This window comes from Prinia subflava, assembly GCF_021018805.1.
Source record: "Prinia subflava isolate CZ2003 ecotype Zambia chromosome W unlocalized genomic scaffold, Cam_Psub_1.2 scaffold_33_NEW, whole genome shotgun sequence".
In the NCBI taxonomy this organism is placed as follows: domain Eukaryota; kingdom Metazoa; phylum Chordata; class Aves; order Passeriformes; family Cisticolidae; genus Prinia; species Prinia subflava.
The window spans coordinates 2,053,774-2,069,584 of record NW_026960610.1 but is presented as its reverse complement, the minus strand read 5'-3'; the positions used below and the strand labels follow the sequence as shown (position 1 = coordinate 2,069,584).

The 15,811-nt window shown below is 39.7% G+C and overlaps 1 protein-coding gene across 14 annotated transcripts in view; it reads left to right on the top strand.

The window, feature by feature from the left end:
* Positions 1-15,811, top strand: part of ZNF532 (zinc finger protein 532) — a 67,568-nt gene that overhangs the window by 47,836 nt on the left and 3,921 nt on the right. For 13 of the 14 annotated variants that reach the window (XM_063424508.1, XM_063424503.1, XM_063424502.1 and 10 more), the window contains 4 exons: positions 2,801-2,982; positions 5,829-6,005; positions 9,994-10,156; positions 13,378-13,656. In XM_063424508.1, coding sequence (XP_063280578.1) covers positions 2,801-2,982; positions 5,829-6,005; positions 9,994-10,156; positions 13,378-13,656 — 801 coding nt within the window. The remainder of the gene's footprint in view (positions 1-2,800; positions 2,983-5,828; positions 6,006-9,993; positions 10,157-13,377; positions 13,657-15,811) is intronic. The other variant, XM_063424497.1, reaches the window with a different exon arrangement.

The window sequence follows — 15,811 nt, the reverse complement described above, 5'->3', positions numbered from 1 at the left end:
TTTTTCCCTGTTGCTGCTGAGTTTGCTCTCCATACATGTCCTTTAGGTACTGTTTATCCTGGTAATTTACTAAAGGAAAGCAATTGTGATGTTCACAGAATGTCACAATGCAGCTGCAGGGAGGTGGAGAGAGATGTGTGGGTTCACAGATACTGCTATTCAAGGAGGGGAGCCCCTGGAGCTGCAGGAGCAGCTGGCATTGCCTGCTGCCTGTCAAGGTGTTTGTGTCTCCTCATGGAAACTTGCTCTGCTTAAGAGCTGCAGGTTTAAAAAACCTGCAAAGCACTGGAGGAAAATAAGCTATTTTCATGTTCTTCCATTTGAAAAGAACACAATGTAGTTTCAAATGCTCTTTGTTGAAATATCCTTTAAAATATTAAAAATTTTTTGTAGTCCTTTTCATATGTCAAGCAGCCACTGGTTTTTTTACATTGTGTTTGGTTGCATCCTGTAAGGGTAGTGTTTCCTGGAGAAAGACTCTTTATAGGCATTTATTATTAAATATGTTGCTTCTTTTTCATTAGATGTTACCTCTTGAGATGCTTGGATGAGAAATAATCTGACCTCTCTTCCTTCTTAGTGCTTGGCACTGGCTTTTTGCTGTAAAACTGCCATTATTGTGGGGGGAAAAAGACTGGGAAGTTAGATGAGATTAGTATTTTTTTTGTTTGGAAGGAAGAATAAAAATAAACACTTAGATTTAGCAAACAAGTAATAGGAAAAAAGGTTATTTGCAGCTTACTATTCTTTCTAGTGTCCCATCTAATTGCTCCTGAAATGGAAAATGTATAGTTTTGTGTTTCCAGTGAGTAAGTAGCTGCTCTTATACTCCTGTTACAAAGGTAGAATGTTTTGTTTAAAATAATCAATGGTAGAACAATATTAGCAATGAAAATACATTCCCTATAAAGTTGTTACCTTTCTGTAATGTTTTATTAAAGGAATATTAATCTAAAGGAATATTCCTGCTAAAGGAATATTTACCCAGACTCACTGACAGGTTTTCTGTCTGAATGAAACCCTCATCTACTTGCTGGGGGGAAAGGTAACAAATCTGGGCTAATGAATGTTAATATTTCTCTTAGTTATAGATAGGAGTATATAGCTCCCATGGAAACTACATAGCTCATTTCCCTTCATACTCAGCATATGTATGTATCTTTATTTTCCACCTCCACCATTTTTCCTTCTAACCCTTTTTTTTTCTGAAACTTTGACTTTAAATGCAGGCAGGTGATGATTTTCACAAACTGTGTTTTATTTTGGTGTGGGTTGGAATGAGAGAACTTGAAGTTAATGCCACCTTAAGCCCAAAATAAAATGGTAAGCAAATGTGCTGAATGTCAGAATTTCACAGTAGATGCTTCTTGTTCTACTGTAATCAGTTAAAATTAAACATTTTCTGTACTCATTGAAATAGCAGAGCAGGGGCCTTAACTAAGAGCATTATTGGCATGTTGGGTCAGCAAATGAGTCTGGCAGCTTGCTGCAAAATCAGGAAGATCCACTGAGCTGGGGCTGGAATGTTGTGTGGCTCTTCTGTGGTATCACATCCTAGTTTCCTTCAGAAGTCCTGCAAGGCAAAGGCTTTGGAAGGACTATAAAACCTCCAAATGTTTCTGGAATAAGAAGTTCTGGTTGGCTGTTTTCTTATGTAATCACATAATGCTCCAGATTCTCCAGTATTGTATTACAGCTTGTTAATACAGGAACAGCCAAAGAGAGATTTAGGGAATGGTACTGAGGCCAATAAATGTGGCCCTTATGGCTGGTCAGAGGGTTTTGTCTTTAGCTGAAGACAAAATTAACACCCCAAAACAGTTTTGGTCAGGCTGAGGCTGTGAGTCACCCACTTCTAGCCACTGTTTGGACAATTAAGGCCAGGTATTTGGCATTCCACAGTTAATATTTCTGTGTGTCTCAATACAGCCTTACTGTGTCCCAAAGGCTCTGAGCAGGTACCAGTTTGAAATCCCTGTAGGTAGCCGAACTCAGGCAGAGCCTTGCAGGAGAGCAGTACATCTACCCATGCTGAACACTACTGTAGTGGGCTGGCAGGACTGCTAGTGGAACCTGCATTGTGGTGATGGCAGGTTTTCTTTGCTTAACATGCTGTATATTTAATGGTTTGCATTTTGCCATCCTACTGCATTAGGACATTGGAGAAGTCTGTATGGAGACTGTGTTCAAACACACCAGGCCACAGTGATCCCAGAGCATTTATTTCAGGATTTCTTCATGCATATGTTAGTAAATAATTTATAATGCAGCTCTGGAGATCTTTTTTTGGTCAATATTCTTGCAGAGTGTACACATCACTACATATGCCAGACTCTTACAGAGAACATTCCTAAAAATATGCAAATACATGTTTGAAAAAATACTGATGTCATGGAGGAGTCTTGGGTTTGATTTTAAATCTTTGCAAGTCACTGGTGAGATTCACAAGTCCCAAGCCATAAGAGACAATAGTAATAATTTGATTCTGGAGTTGTACGTAGGCCCCTTGCACTACTAAGGTAATCTGGGAAGGCACCTGAGTAATATTTCTGTAAAGCATGTGTATCTCCCGTGGTTAGTGGTGTATGAAGGAGCTTTGTGGCCCAGAATGCCAGTCAGTCTGGCTACCAGCACCTGCCAGCTCTGTCAGCAGGGTTTGTGTTTGTACTTGTCTACTGCTTTGGGTCCCATCCCAGTTCTGACATTTAACCTTTATTTGCTATAATGCAGTGTTTGACACATGATGTTATGTAGAGCTGAACCAAACCTTTTGTCTCATCTATTCTGGTTTATCATTTAGAAGACATGCAATATCTGCCAGATGCTGCTTCCTAACCAGTGCAGTTTTGCATCACACCAGAGAATTCATCAGCATAAATCTCCATACACGTGTCCTGAATGTGGAGCAATCTGCAGATCTGTCCACTTCCAGACCCATGTCACTAAGAACTGCCTGCATTATACCCGAAGAGTTGGGTTTCGGTCAGTATAATGATTCCTTTTGTTGTCAATTTTTGTATAATTTATGGTTTTAAAAGTGATTTTCCATTTTCATAAGCATTGTTTGGACAATACCAGCTTCATGGGTTTAAGGTTGTCATGGCAACACTACTATTAGTACTAAAATTTTGAAATAAATACATTAGGATTCTGCTTTGTTTTGGGCATCCACTTTTGTATGTGATTAAAGCAGAATATGAGCTAGTGTCACACAGGTTCAGGACCTCACGGTTTATAAAGTCTAGAGAATTCAGATGCATTGTCTTAATTTCAGGTTTTTAAAAAACTTCTTGAGTTTTTTCAAAACATTGAATTTTAGATTGTTCTCTCTGGTAGAACAGTCATTTTCAGTACTTCCAGAACGTATGGTTGAGATGTTGATGGGCATACTGCACTTGTCTGGTTGCTCTCTTTTCTGTGGCAAGTCAAGATTCCTTGGCTTTACATCACTTGGAAATTGCCTTTCTCAAACAGCCTTGTCTTTTGGTTCTCCTTTGTTACTCTTCAGTTTCCCTTTGACTTTTACATTTCCCTGTAATGGCAACTCACTGAGAAAGTGGGGAGCAGAGACATTTCAGAGAAATGTTTAGTTTTGAAAGACTTGAAAAAATGTTTTCTGTTAGAATTTTCCTTGCACTGAATGGCAGGCAGCACAGCAAGAGATCAGAAGAGCTACCCGTACCCTGAGCTTTGCTTAGCACTCCAAAAACATGTCCACCCTGTCTGCCTGGAAAAAGGCCATTCTAAGTCTTAGAGCAGGTAGCTCCTTCCACCCTTAGAGTGCCAGAGTTCATTTTCCAGGATGGCTGTGCAGTCTTCCCCTAAGGGAAGAAAGCATTTTTACTTCATCAAGCCTCTGTTTTCAGCTTGAATCCATGACCTGACACAACTCCAAGCTCTTTTCATTTCTTTGGGTTTATTTCTTTTGCCCTTTTCTCTCAAGCAGTCTGTCTTGTCCTGCATTTCCTCCATCTGCTTCCTGCACTCCACTGCTCTTCCCTCTAATGTATGTCTCTTGGATTTGTACACGGAAGCACCTCTAGGGACTCCTGGCCTGCCCCAATAACACCAGCAGAATCCCCTTGACTGGGAATCTAAGTCACTAAACTTTTCAAAATCTCTCATAAACATCTCATGTCACACCAAGTCAGAATTTCTTGATCTGGTGAGACTAAACCAAAGTCACCGAGGCAAGTAAAAGCAGTCTCTGGGAATGTTACTGTCTCCCTCCTCAGACTCCTCAGCTTCTCCTTAGAACTGCAGTACTTTTGCCTAAGGAGCAGCATACCCTGTCCTGCCTTTCCAAAGGGCCTCTGCCAATAAGTTCCCTTTGATTTCAGTGATTTAGGCTAGTTATCTGCACTGAATCGGCCGAAAACTTCAGCCTGAAGTTTAACTGCATCCTGCCAAGGTGAAAGAAAGAAGCTGTTAGACTAGTCTCCGAGAGGAAGGCTTGGTCCTTAGGAACTGTGTAATATACAATGGTGGATGCTGAGGATCAGTTATGTGGCATCACTAGAGAATAAAGTCAAGCCATGGCATGAGGAGGTGAAAATGCCACCCGGCTCTCTGGAGGGACAGTGCATCACGCTGTGTATGGCTGTGAAGAAGTGCTCAAGTGCTCAGCTCTGTATGAGCACAGATGATCTTAACAGACTCAAAAAAGACCAGAATGATCTGCTTTAGAGAATGCATTGGTAAGCAGAGAATAGATTGGTATAAACTCAATGAATATTATTAAGGGTATAAATTAAATGCCCAGGAAAAGAAAGGATGACATTTCATAAAATTCAAGGGTGATAAATTTTAGAAGTAAAATGGGATCTTTGAATGTAGAACTGTATTTCCTGCTTTATTGCTATCATCAGGGCACTAAAACTATTGAAAAATTCAATTGACATTTATATGACAACAATCATACTGCCATGATAGATGCTAAAATTAAAATTCTGTAAGGGTGGAGGCCTTCTATGTTTGAAGAGTTTGTAAAAGTCTTACTGCAAAATACTGATCAATAAGAAATTGTCTCATTTGACAGGTAATTGCTGGTAGCACTATGTTCTTGGACTGATTTGGGAGCATTTGGTACTGGAGATGTAGGGCATTAAAGGGGACCATTGTGTATAAAAAGTCTTATGTTCTAATATTAATTCAAATTTTTAATCGTTTCATTTTAGAATAGATGCAGAAAGGTCACAAATTTTCAACACAGCAGAAGTATGTTTTTGAAAAATATTTTCTGAATTCCAGTATGATATATTGATCTGATAATAGGGATTTGGTGTCGTTTTCCTGAGTTTTAATCCAAGTGCTGATTTGATTACATGTACAGAAAATCATTACCAGTATATCTTCATTAAATCTAAACAAGGGAAATGGTGAAAATATTTTCCTTACTGGTTTTCCATTTGGTGGTAGTTTCTAAGTTGCTGTGGTGTACTTTAAACAATACCCTGCATGTGATAAAAATGCATTCTGGAAAATCTCTTTCCAAATTTGCAGAAGATTTAAGCTTTTTTTCTGCAATCAATAGAATATTTGTCTGTCGACCCTTCTATCTGTTTTATTGTAATAACATAAACACGTGTTCTGATCTTATTAGATTTTCAAATGAAAATGTGTGAAATTTATTTCTCCTTGCTTTGTGATCCACAAATTGCTGGTTATGTTGATTCCTACAGGGTTGTTTAAGTTGACTGAGTAATGTAATTTTATCGAGTTGTTATCCGTGTGTGTTTCTCTCTTCCCTTTGCTTGAAAATCCATGTTGATTATGTCCAGCACTGCTCAGGGCAGGGCTGCACTGACTCTCCTCCGCTCTCTCCGCAGCTGCGTGCACTGCAATGTTGTGTACTCTGACGTGGCGGCACTCAAGTCTCATATTCAAGGTTGTCACTGTGAAGTCTTTTACAAGTGTCCTATCTGTCCCATGGCATTTAAATCTGCTCCCAGCACACACTCCCATACCTACACACAACACCCGGGTATCAAGATAGGCGAACCAAAGTAAGCAAAATGCATCTTCTACTGCACTTGCCTGCATTTGAATAACCCGTGAAATTGCATTCTGTCCTGTGCTTGCAGTGGTAAAAGTCACCTGTGACAGCCACCAGTTTGTCAGCCTGCTGGTAATGTGGGATTTGTGTAATGCTTTCATGACTTTGCAGCTGGCAGTTCATTGGGCAAAGGTGACATTTCTCTGAATGCACTAGCAGGTCTTTAAGCACTGCATGCTACAAGAGAGTGATTGCAAATGTAATTACACCAATTATTTGGACAGGTGGCCAAAGTGTTGCTCGTTCTGATGTTTTAATCTCCTTAGCTCATGTGCTTTTTTACTGTGAATTAAAATAATGTGATTTCAAAAAGAGCTGCTAAGACTCGTCAGTGCTTATGTGGAGATTTTCATAATGTGGTTGAAAAGTTGAGAACAAGCTATTTTATCTGTTTATATAAGCTTTTTTCAATAGGTAATCTCTTTCTGGCTTAAAGCAGAAGTGGTTTTGTTCTGTAGCTAGAAAAGTTGGCCATAAAGGTGGTAGTTTGGTGCAGGTGGTGACACGGGGCACAGGTAGGACTTGGCTTCAGGGTCTTTTTTTACAGCTATTGGATACTGGTGGGCTCTGCCGAAGGCAGCAGGTGCTGCTGTGTGTGCAAACTCCTCCCGCCCTCGGGTCTGAGCCTCTCTGAGCACCCCTTCTCCTCCATCTGCCTCTTCCTCAGTGCTACGAGTGCACTGTTCAGAGCAAAGAGTCAGGGATTGAGTTCCATGTTTACTCTGGGGCATGCACAGAGCACCAGGATGGTAACAACTTGAAGGCTCAAGAACATAGAAGGTGTCATGTGATGTAATAACCAGCGTTCCTAAGAGTTCAGTTTCTCACTGTTTCTTCTAACACATCAGCAGATTTTTTCTTTGTTTACACCTCCATCAAAGCAAAACGGCAACAAACTTGCCATGTCTGATACCAAATGAAGGCATTTCTGTCTAGTGGGAAATGAAACATTGTTTTAATTCAAGATGGTATCATCAGTCAGAGGCTGTGAGATACCAGCGTTCAAAGCTTTTTTCAGGTTCCCATAGTTCTCATTAGAGAAATCTAAAAGATTAAGATCACTGTTTGTGTAAGATGCTACACATATGAGAAATAAACTCTGCTTGGATCTGCCAAATTGTTTCTGATCGGGTTCATGAATTAAGTATTTTGCATTAGTTTCCTTTCCATATAGATGCACTTATAATAGTATTCCTTTACGAATTTACTTGGATTATAAAAAAAAAGAAATGAAATTTTATTATGTACTAATGTAATAAGTCACAGAATCCATAATTGAGCACTCCTCTTAAGAAGTGGTGTTTCCTTTAAATTTGCCAGTTTTAATCACAATGCTGCCTTAAATGCATGCAGAGTGACTGGTAGGATTTTTCCAGCCCTTGCAGTGTTCAGAGTTCTTGTCTTGCCTAGTTCAGCAAAGAGCTGACAAGTTGTATTTGAGGCAATACATTCACATTTGGGTTATCTATGTTGCATCATGGAGCACCCAGGCTGCGTGACTGGCATTGCGAGTCCATTGCAAGCCTGCCAACCTCATTCCTGACCCCAGGTATGTGGCACAGTCCAAGGACACTGGCCATGGTTTCAGCAGTGCTAGGACTCTTGGCCCCATGGCTTCTGAGAGACTCTGTAGTAGGTCACACTCCTCTGTTTACAGGAATTGGGCTTCTGGGGAATCTGGCTGCCTGCCTCTGGCATTTACTTGGAACTGTGTGATTTACAATTACGTTACAAATAGTTGCTGCAGAACAGATGCACTAAACTATTTGGTGTATGAAAAATGACTCTTATATGCAGGGATTCTCGTTGGAATGAAATGAGATTATTTTAATATAGGGAAATGAATGGCTGTCTTGTCTTTCAATTCTGGGAAGCTCTCTCCTGTAACATACTCTAAGCTTTGGTTTCCCAGAAAACCACAGAGGTGGTCTTTTTTTCAGTAAACAGTGTCTAGGAATGGCACTGAGATATTTTTCGTGGCTGATCTCTTTTTGAGTACTGGAGAAATTCTTGTTTATCAAGCCAAATTATGGATATTTATGGTACTATTGGTAAAAAGTATATTATCCCACAAGTTCCTTTTTTAAGAGAAAAAAATTGGGAAGGAGGAATACTATATCTGGTGCAGAAGCTTTCCAAATACTAAATGTCTTTTATGTGACTGAAAGTATTTTCCTGTGAGATAACACCTGTATTTATTCCAAGATAATACGAGAATTTGTTAAACAGATTTTTGGGGAATGAAAAGGCCATGCACCTGCTTTGGTGTGTACTGTGGGGCAGGAGCAGTGCTGAGCAATCAGCCTGGAAGTGGGGTGGGATGGGATGAACTCCCTTATTCCAGCATCCCTGTAAATGACATCCTGTGGAAGCACAACTGCCTTTAAACTTTGAACAGCATTTTAGGCCACTTGCATGTTAAACACTGACTACTTCAATTAAATTAAAAAAAAAAAAGCATACATGGTTGCATGTATGTTGTTAAGGATTGAAAATCATGTTTTTGCTGTGTCTGAAGGAAATGCTCCAGGTGTATATAGTTATAACTCATACTGTGAGGTGTGTTGGTATGAATTTGAGTAGTCTTTGCTCAGAGACTTGTCTGAAATTTAGATCTTTACCAGATAGTTCTGCTTCTGTGAAGGCAGAGTAAAGTACTTTAGCTGCCATAGAAAATACAGAGATTCAGCTCATGGTGTTTTTAGAGAGTTACAGTTTTTATATGCGATAAACTCAGAAAGATGTTAATTTTTTTTTGTAGCAGATTCACTACAGATCTGCAGTGTAGGGTTCACCACAGAAAGCAGGACAATAGTACATTGATCATCAGAGGATGCTGTGTAAATAATACATTTATCTTAGCATATGTGAGAAACTGGGACCACTTGATACCACAAAGTCTTGCCCAGTTAATATGAAGAAGTATTGTTTTTCATTTGGAATTACGGGACAGCTTGGACATGGAAGCAATGCCCATGTTCTTGTCATCTCAAAACACAGTGCAGAGTGATCCCTAGAGCTCTGGAACAATGCACTATCAGTGATAATTACTTAGAGGGATATAGAAAGGACTGGGAACATTTAAGTGGCTAATGAGAAGATTTAGTGCTTTAGCAGGCAGAGGGGTTTGAGGGTTGTTTTATTTAGTGGAAGTTACTCTTAAAGATGGGAAGCACCTGTTGCTGTACTGAGCACCTGTGGTTGGGTTTCTTTTATTTTAGCTAAACTTTCTCTGCAGCACTACAGATTAGATGGCCTAGATTTCTCTCTCATCTGATGATCTGTGGTTAGAAAACTGCTGTAAGAACAGGAAGCTGGAGGACATAAGTTCAAAAGTCACATGTGCTCCAAGAGAGGAAGTGTTTGGTGGTGTCTCTACATTTCTATGACAGATTCATCAAGGCTTGGTTGGAATGGCAGATCAGGGAAATCCTGTCCTGCGCTGCTGGAGCTTCAGGGCATTGACAGAGACTAGGTTTGGCATTCAGGAGCATCAAAGCCATGAATATTGGCAAAAATATATTTATCTTGAAGTATGTTACTAACTATGAATGAATCACTCCCTTAAGACATACTGCGTTTGTAACCTGGAACAGGGATATTATCCTTTAGCTACAATGTGAGTTCAGAAACTGAAGGTGTTGAACTGTCAGAGTATCCTGAGCAGATGTTGTTGTATATGTAACTGGCACATGCTGTTGCGTTCTGGCTTCTTGTTTGCACTTTTAAAATTTTTTTCTATTTTTCTGTTTCTTCTACTGCTCCCATATTTTGAAATTGGAGGATGTTTTGAATTAGTTTAACTTTTTTCAGGTAGTGTGAAACGATTGCTTAAACATGTCAGATCTTATCTGTGATGGGAAAAAAAGTTAACGTCATGATTCTTGCAAATAGATCATTAACATGACTGACATTGTTTATTGTACTTCTGTTTTTAGAATAATATATAAATGCTCTATGTGTGACACTGTGTTTACTCTACAACCTTTGCTCTATCGCCACTTTGATCAGCACATTGAAAACCAGAAGGTGTCTGTTTTCAAGTGTCCAGACTGTTCTCTTCTATATGCACAGAAACAGCTTATGATGGATCATATCAAGGTGTGTAGGCATCTTCTCGTTTCCTTCATGATATCATTTGTCATGCAATATATGCTGTGAGAACATACTGTGAAAAGGCACAAAATAACAAGAAGACTGCTGAGAGAGATGTTAATAATTCTGAAGGGGTAATCTGTGAATATTGTTCTCAAATGTTAAAATGTTATATGTTGTCTGGTCTTCAGCATATTTGTGATGACTCAGTTGGTTTTTCTGTAAGAATGTTGATTTTGGTATAGTGGGAATATCTCAGCAAGTCCGATCTTAAATACTGAGTTTTTATTACAGTATTCTAAGTATTATTCCAATTGTTAGGAGCTGAGAATGCTGAGTGTATCACAAAATCAAACCTTTGATGTTACCTCATATCATACAGACCAAAGCTGAGGTTTTTATGCCTTATTAACCTCGTGCCTGAACACAGCCCTAAGGTCCAGAATGGCACTGTGGAGCTCGCTGCGCTTCTCTGGCAGTGACACAGTTTCTGAGTATTATTTCTCTACAGCAAAGTGGAAAACCAGACATCTTTTCTGGCTGCTAAAACCATTACTTTGCATTTTAGGCCCAACTATGGCACTTGTAACCACAGAATTCTCCAAAGTTGTGTTGGAAACAAGATCACAAGTCTTGAAAAAAACAGGTGGTCTTAAAGCCAGTCTTCAACTTGAGGAGGAGATGAGGGAAGGGCTGAGCCAAGATGTTCAAAAATACAAGGACTGGATATTTTCTTTGTTTCTGAACTAGTACCACTAGGTCTTGCGTGTTTACTGCAAGATAGATGCTCCTCTCATGCAGCAGTGCAAAACTCTGTTTTCTGTTTCCTTTGATCTACTCAGATGATTGGGGTTTTTTTTTACTAAACAGGCAAATTCTGTGTATTACATTGTATGTCTTGTTTCTGTAATTAGTTTTTCCTGACTCAGCTATTACTGGAAAAGTATTGTTATATCTGTACATAAGTACTTCTGTAAGACCTGAAGACAACACTTTCAGGAGCTCAATCTGACTGATGGCAGTTAGGGGCAGAAGCTATCTTTACAGAAATCGGGGTGCTCAGCATCTCACATTTTAAAGATATGCTCAGTTACTTGGGCGCTACTTCTTTGGCTTTAGTGTTCCATGCCAGTATTTGAACTTTCAACCAGTGGGGTTTTAGCGTGATTCACTATAAATGATTCAGACATTTTTGAGACTAAAATTAGAGGATTAGAGAATACATGTGCAGTAGCAGTATTGCTGGTTTTGTGTTTAGGATGTGTGTATAGCAGTAGGGACTGGAGCAAAGCAGTGTAAATTGGAATTCAGTTAAGGGGGACTGAAAAAAACAGTAACAGGTTATAGATAAAAGCAGAAAAGGATTCGGGGAGAGTATGAGTGCCAGACAGAGGCAGAGCTCAGATGCACAGAAAGTAATGGTTTGGTATGGCTAGACATAAACCATCAAGGCAGAGACAGATCTGGGTGAAAGTAGGACAGAAAGGGACAGAAGGAAGCTCAGGAGAAGATTATTTAAAGCTACAGAAAATAACCCAGAATAATTCCTGCAGATGTCACTATTTCTTGATGGCAAAATATATGTCTTATTTTCCTGTAATGACTTGCTACAAGAAAATTCCCAGCAGCCAGTGAGAGCAGATGGTGAAGGACTGCCCTGGCCTGGCCTGGAGGTGTAATGCTCCCTGTTTGGCCAGCACTGGGACTCTATACTATGCTTTAATGTTCTTGGTGTAGTTTCAAATAAGAAATGAAATTTCAAGTATTGTATTTAAAAGACATTTGGAAAGTTGAGCACTAACATTTTACATGCTGACAGGTTAGGCTGGAATGGAATCTCCAGGTCAGCTTCAATTGCCTGAGAGTACAGAAACCTCATTTCCTGCTCCCCTGTGCAATGGGATACTAAGGCCAGCCTCCTCCTTTACTACACACCTGCACTTTGCTCTTAGTTGTTGGTCCTGTGCACTTTGCTTTTTATTAACAGTTTTGGGGGGTTAATTACTGGCTTTTCTGCTATTTAAAAGCTGTTAAATCAAAGAACATGTTCTCCTGATGAGGCTGATATGTGCTCTAGAGCCAGTGGGTAGTCCTGAGAGCCTTGCCTTTACTTGCCAAAGTATTTACAAAAGAACTTGTTGCTGGAGTATCACACTGATACTCTTATATTCCTAGAATCAAGAATGGATTGAATGGGTTTTACCTGAAGGAAAAATAATTCCATTTGGGCTGGTTAAACATATGATCCAAGAGGGTTATAGTAAGGGTAGATATAGTAGATTATAGAGAGGATCAGAATACTGTCCTGATAAAGGACAAGCCTTTCAGACATGAGACCTCAATTGTGGGTCCCTGTTCAGCAGTGGATTGGTTCTGGGCTGCAGTCATCCCTGCTGGCCCACAACCCTCCTCATTCTTGCTGTGTCCACATCCACATGTGAAACTCGGACACACAGCTGAAGCCCCCCAGCCCTTCCTGAACAAGTCACTTCATTGGAAGGCTCAGGTGTCACACCAGCACTACACTGATTTGGAAATGGGGGAAGGAGGAGTTCTTCCTTTCTTACTGACCATTGACTTAGAGTGCAGATATAAGTCCCGGAGGAAAACTTCTACCCAAGAGCTTCAGGGGCTGGAGAACAGCTGGTCAGTCCCCTCTGATCTGCTGTGGGGCCCTGTCAGCGCCCCAAGGTAGCCCTAAATGAGTGTGCTCATAACCTGACTGGAAAGTTAGGCAGGGCTTAACCTCAGCCTCAACATAAAATGTTAATATATCCTAAATTACATAGCCATGTGATGTTTCCAGAGTTGCCTTATCTTATTTACCAGTATGCCAAGTCAACATTTGGTCAGTAAAAAAGCCTTTCCTTCTTGGAAAACTCCAGTCACATAGTCTGGAACGAAGATGCTCAACTAACATGTCAAGTAAGTAAAGCAAGAAATTAAACTTAACATAAAGTACTTCTTGAGCCCTTTTTTTCCTCCCTGTTTAAACCACAACTTAACCTCCAAAGTAAGCCTCTTATTTTTTGTGAAAATACCTACATATGGTGTCTGTTATTGTTAGGTCATGCTATGTCTTGCCTTTACTTTTTCTTCACTGTTTCTTTAGGAATGTGATCTGATGATAGTAGTATGCCAAAGAAGTAACTGAAGGCTTTTGGTTGAGTACAACTGTGTATCTCTAGGCCAGTTTTGTACCTTTTATTCTCTCTCTTTTATTGTAGTCTATGCATGGAACTTTGAAAAGTGTTGAGGGGCCACCAAACCTGGGGATAAATCTGCCTCTCAGTACTAAACCCACAACTCAAAACTCAGCCAGTCACAACAAAGATGACACAGGATCTGTCAACGGAACAAAAAAGTTGGAGAAGAAATCTCCTTCTCCCATAAAGAAAGCAGAACCTAAAAAAGTCGCTAGTCCTGGCTGGACCTGCTGGGAGTGTGACAGGCTCTTCACTCAGAGAGATGTTTACATCTCCCACATGAGGAAAGAACATGGAAAGGTAAAGGAATATATTCAATTACAGAAAGGTGAATTAAACCTGAAAGGTGAAGTATTTGTTTCTAAATTCTGTTTGTGTTTTTGCAAATAAGTCCTTTAAGTCCCAGCATTATTATTCACTGTTCTTATATCTATTTCATCTTTTTTTGCTTTGACTGCTCAGTTTTTTTCAATTTCTACATCATTCTACTGAGAAAATCAATTGTAGGCTTGTTCATTCAGTACCAAATTTTTTTCAAGATGGAAAGAGAGAGATATTGCTGTATTTCATCCAAGCCATCTAACCTGTTCCAGGTTTTTATTTCTTCCTTCTGCCTTCTCAGTTCCCTCTCTTTACGGTGGTGTGGTGAATGTGGCAGTGCTGGGGTAATGGTTGGACTCAATCTTAAAGATCTTTTCCAACTTAAATAAACTGATTCTATTCTGTTCTGAAGCTCAGTGCCTGTTAGCCTCAGGGAGTGTAGACTCGGTCATGTTCTACTGGACCAGTGAGTGCCAACTGGTGTTTCATTTAAAGGCAGACACATTGTGCAGTTGAGCTGTTGCTCTAATCTTACACTTGAAAGTTCAGCTGAGTTAACAAGTTGAATTTTGTATTTAAAGCAGCTGAATTTGAGATATCTTACTTAAAATGGATTGAAAGTGAAATATGGGAATGTTGCATCCTCATGTCAGCAGACAGACTGATGTTCCTCCTGTGTTCAATAGCATTTCCAGTTAAATGAAATTAAAAAGACTGGCAGGCAGGAAGGCAATAGTGACCCTCCTTAGCTGTGGCATGCTCCAGCCCCTTGCTGACATGTGGCAGCCACCTGCCAAGCCAGTCTTCATGTTTGCTGGTATGCTGGTGGGAATGCTCTGACTCTTTCCTCAGCTGGGAACCAGGGAGCTAAACTGATGTGCTGTGCTGCACTGCAGCAAAAGAGCAGGACTGGGAGGGATATTAGGCTGATTTTGTCTAAGTGGAGGAGAACCACCCTGAGTAAAAATCCATAGTTTTCAGGATGCTAATGTGCTGTAATAAATGACTGCACGTTTCCAGAGGTTTCTATTACAGTTATTATCTCTAAAGCTGTTCTGCAAATGATTTTATTGTTTATAAACATTTTATGGAAAAGCTGAAAATGCTGGACTACTGAGTGTCATCTTCAATTTTCTTAGGACAACTTCTAGCAAATAGCACCCCAGCATCTTTGCCTCCAGTAACTCCCACCCCATTCTTCCAGCTTCCTGCTGCCCAAATATTAACTCAGCAGAGCTTTTACTCGCAATCAGAAATGTGTTTAAGCCCAAATGCATTGTACATTTATGCAATTCTTAAAAACAAAGCAGCACAACCTCCCAATGAAACTGTCATTTCAGAGTGAACTAGAGAGCGATATTCAGTGTGATTCCATCCACAGCAGAGTAGCCAAAGGCATGTAAGATTAGTAACATATCAATAATGCTTTCTAAATATTAGCTTTAAATCTGTCTCTCTCCGATGTTTATGTGCAATGTTACCTCAAGAACAACCCTTATTATGAAATATTAGATAATTGTTGCACTCAAATCCTGGCCTGAAAGTCTCTTTCATTGCTTCCATTCAGGTGCTGGTTTTTATCCCCATTCAAGCAGTTCCTTGAATAACCCAGGAGGCACATAGGTGATAAAATGAACAGAAATACAACTCCATGTCTTTAAGAAATGGAGTATATGGACCAGGTGCTACATTCCTTCCCAACCTGTCAAAATTTTTAGTAATTGTTAGCTGTCAAAAAGACTATGTTGAAAAACTAAACTTTTACTATAGAGAGAATAGAAATGAGCATAAGATAACCAAGTATGTGATAGGGATCTAATAAATAGAGGAACTAATTTACAGTCTGATTTTCTTAAGAATGATAGGTGTGGGTTAAATGCTCTAAAATGATCCTTTCAGAATGATTGTTTAAAACTGTAATTAAGCAATTCGTGTGCTATTCACAAAATCCATTGTCATGCAAGGTATATAAAAATACTAGTTTCAAACTTCTAATTTCTGCTTTTGCAGGACCAGAGGGAAAGAGCTGTAACCCCTAGCTGATCTCAGGCTGGATTATGCAGAGTTATTCATAGGAGAGGTATTGCCATGTATATCCTCTCTGGACAGATTCTTAAGGTTCCAGCCCTTATTG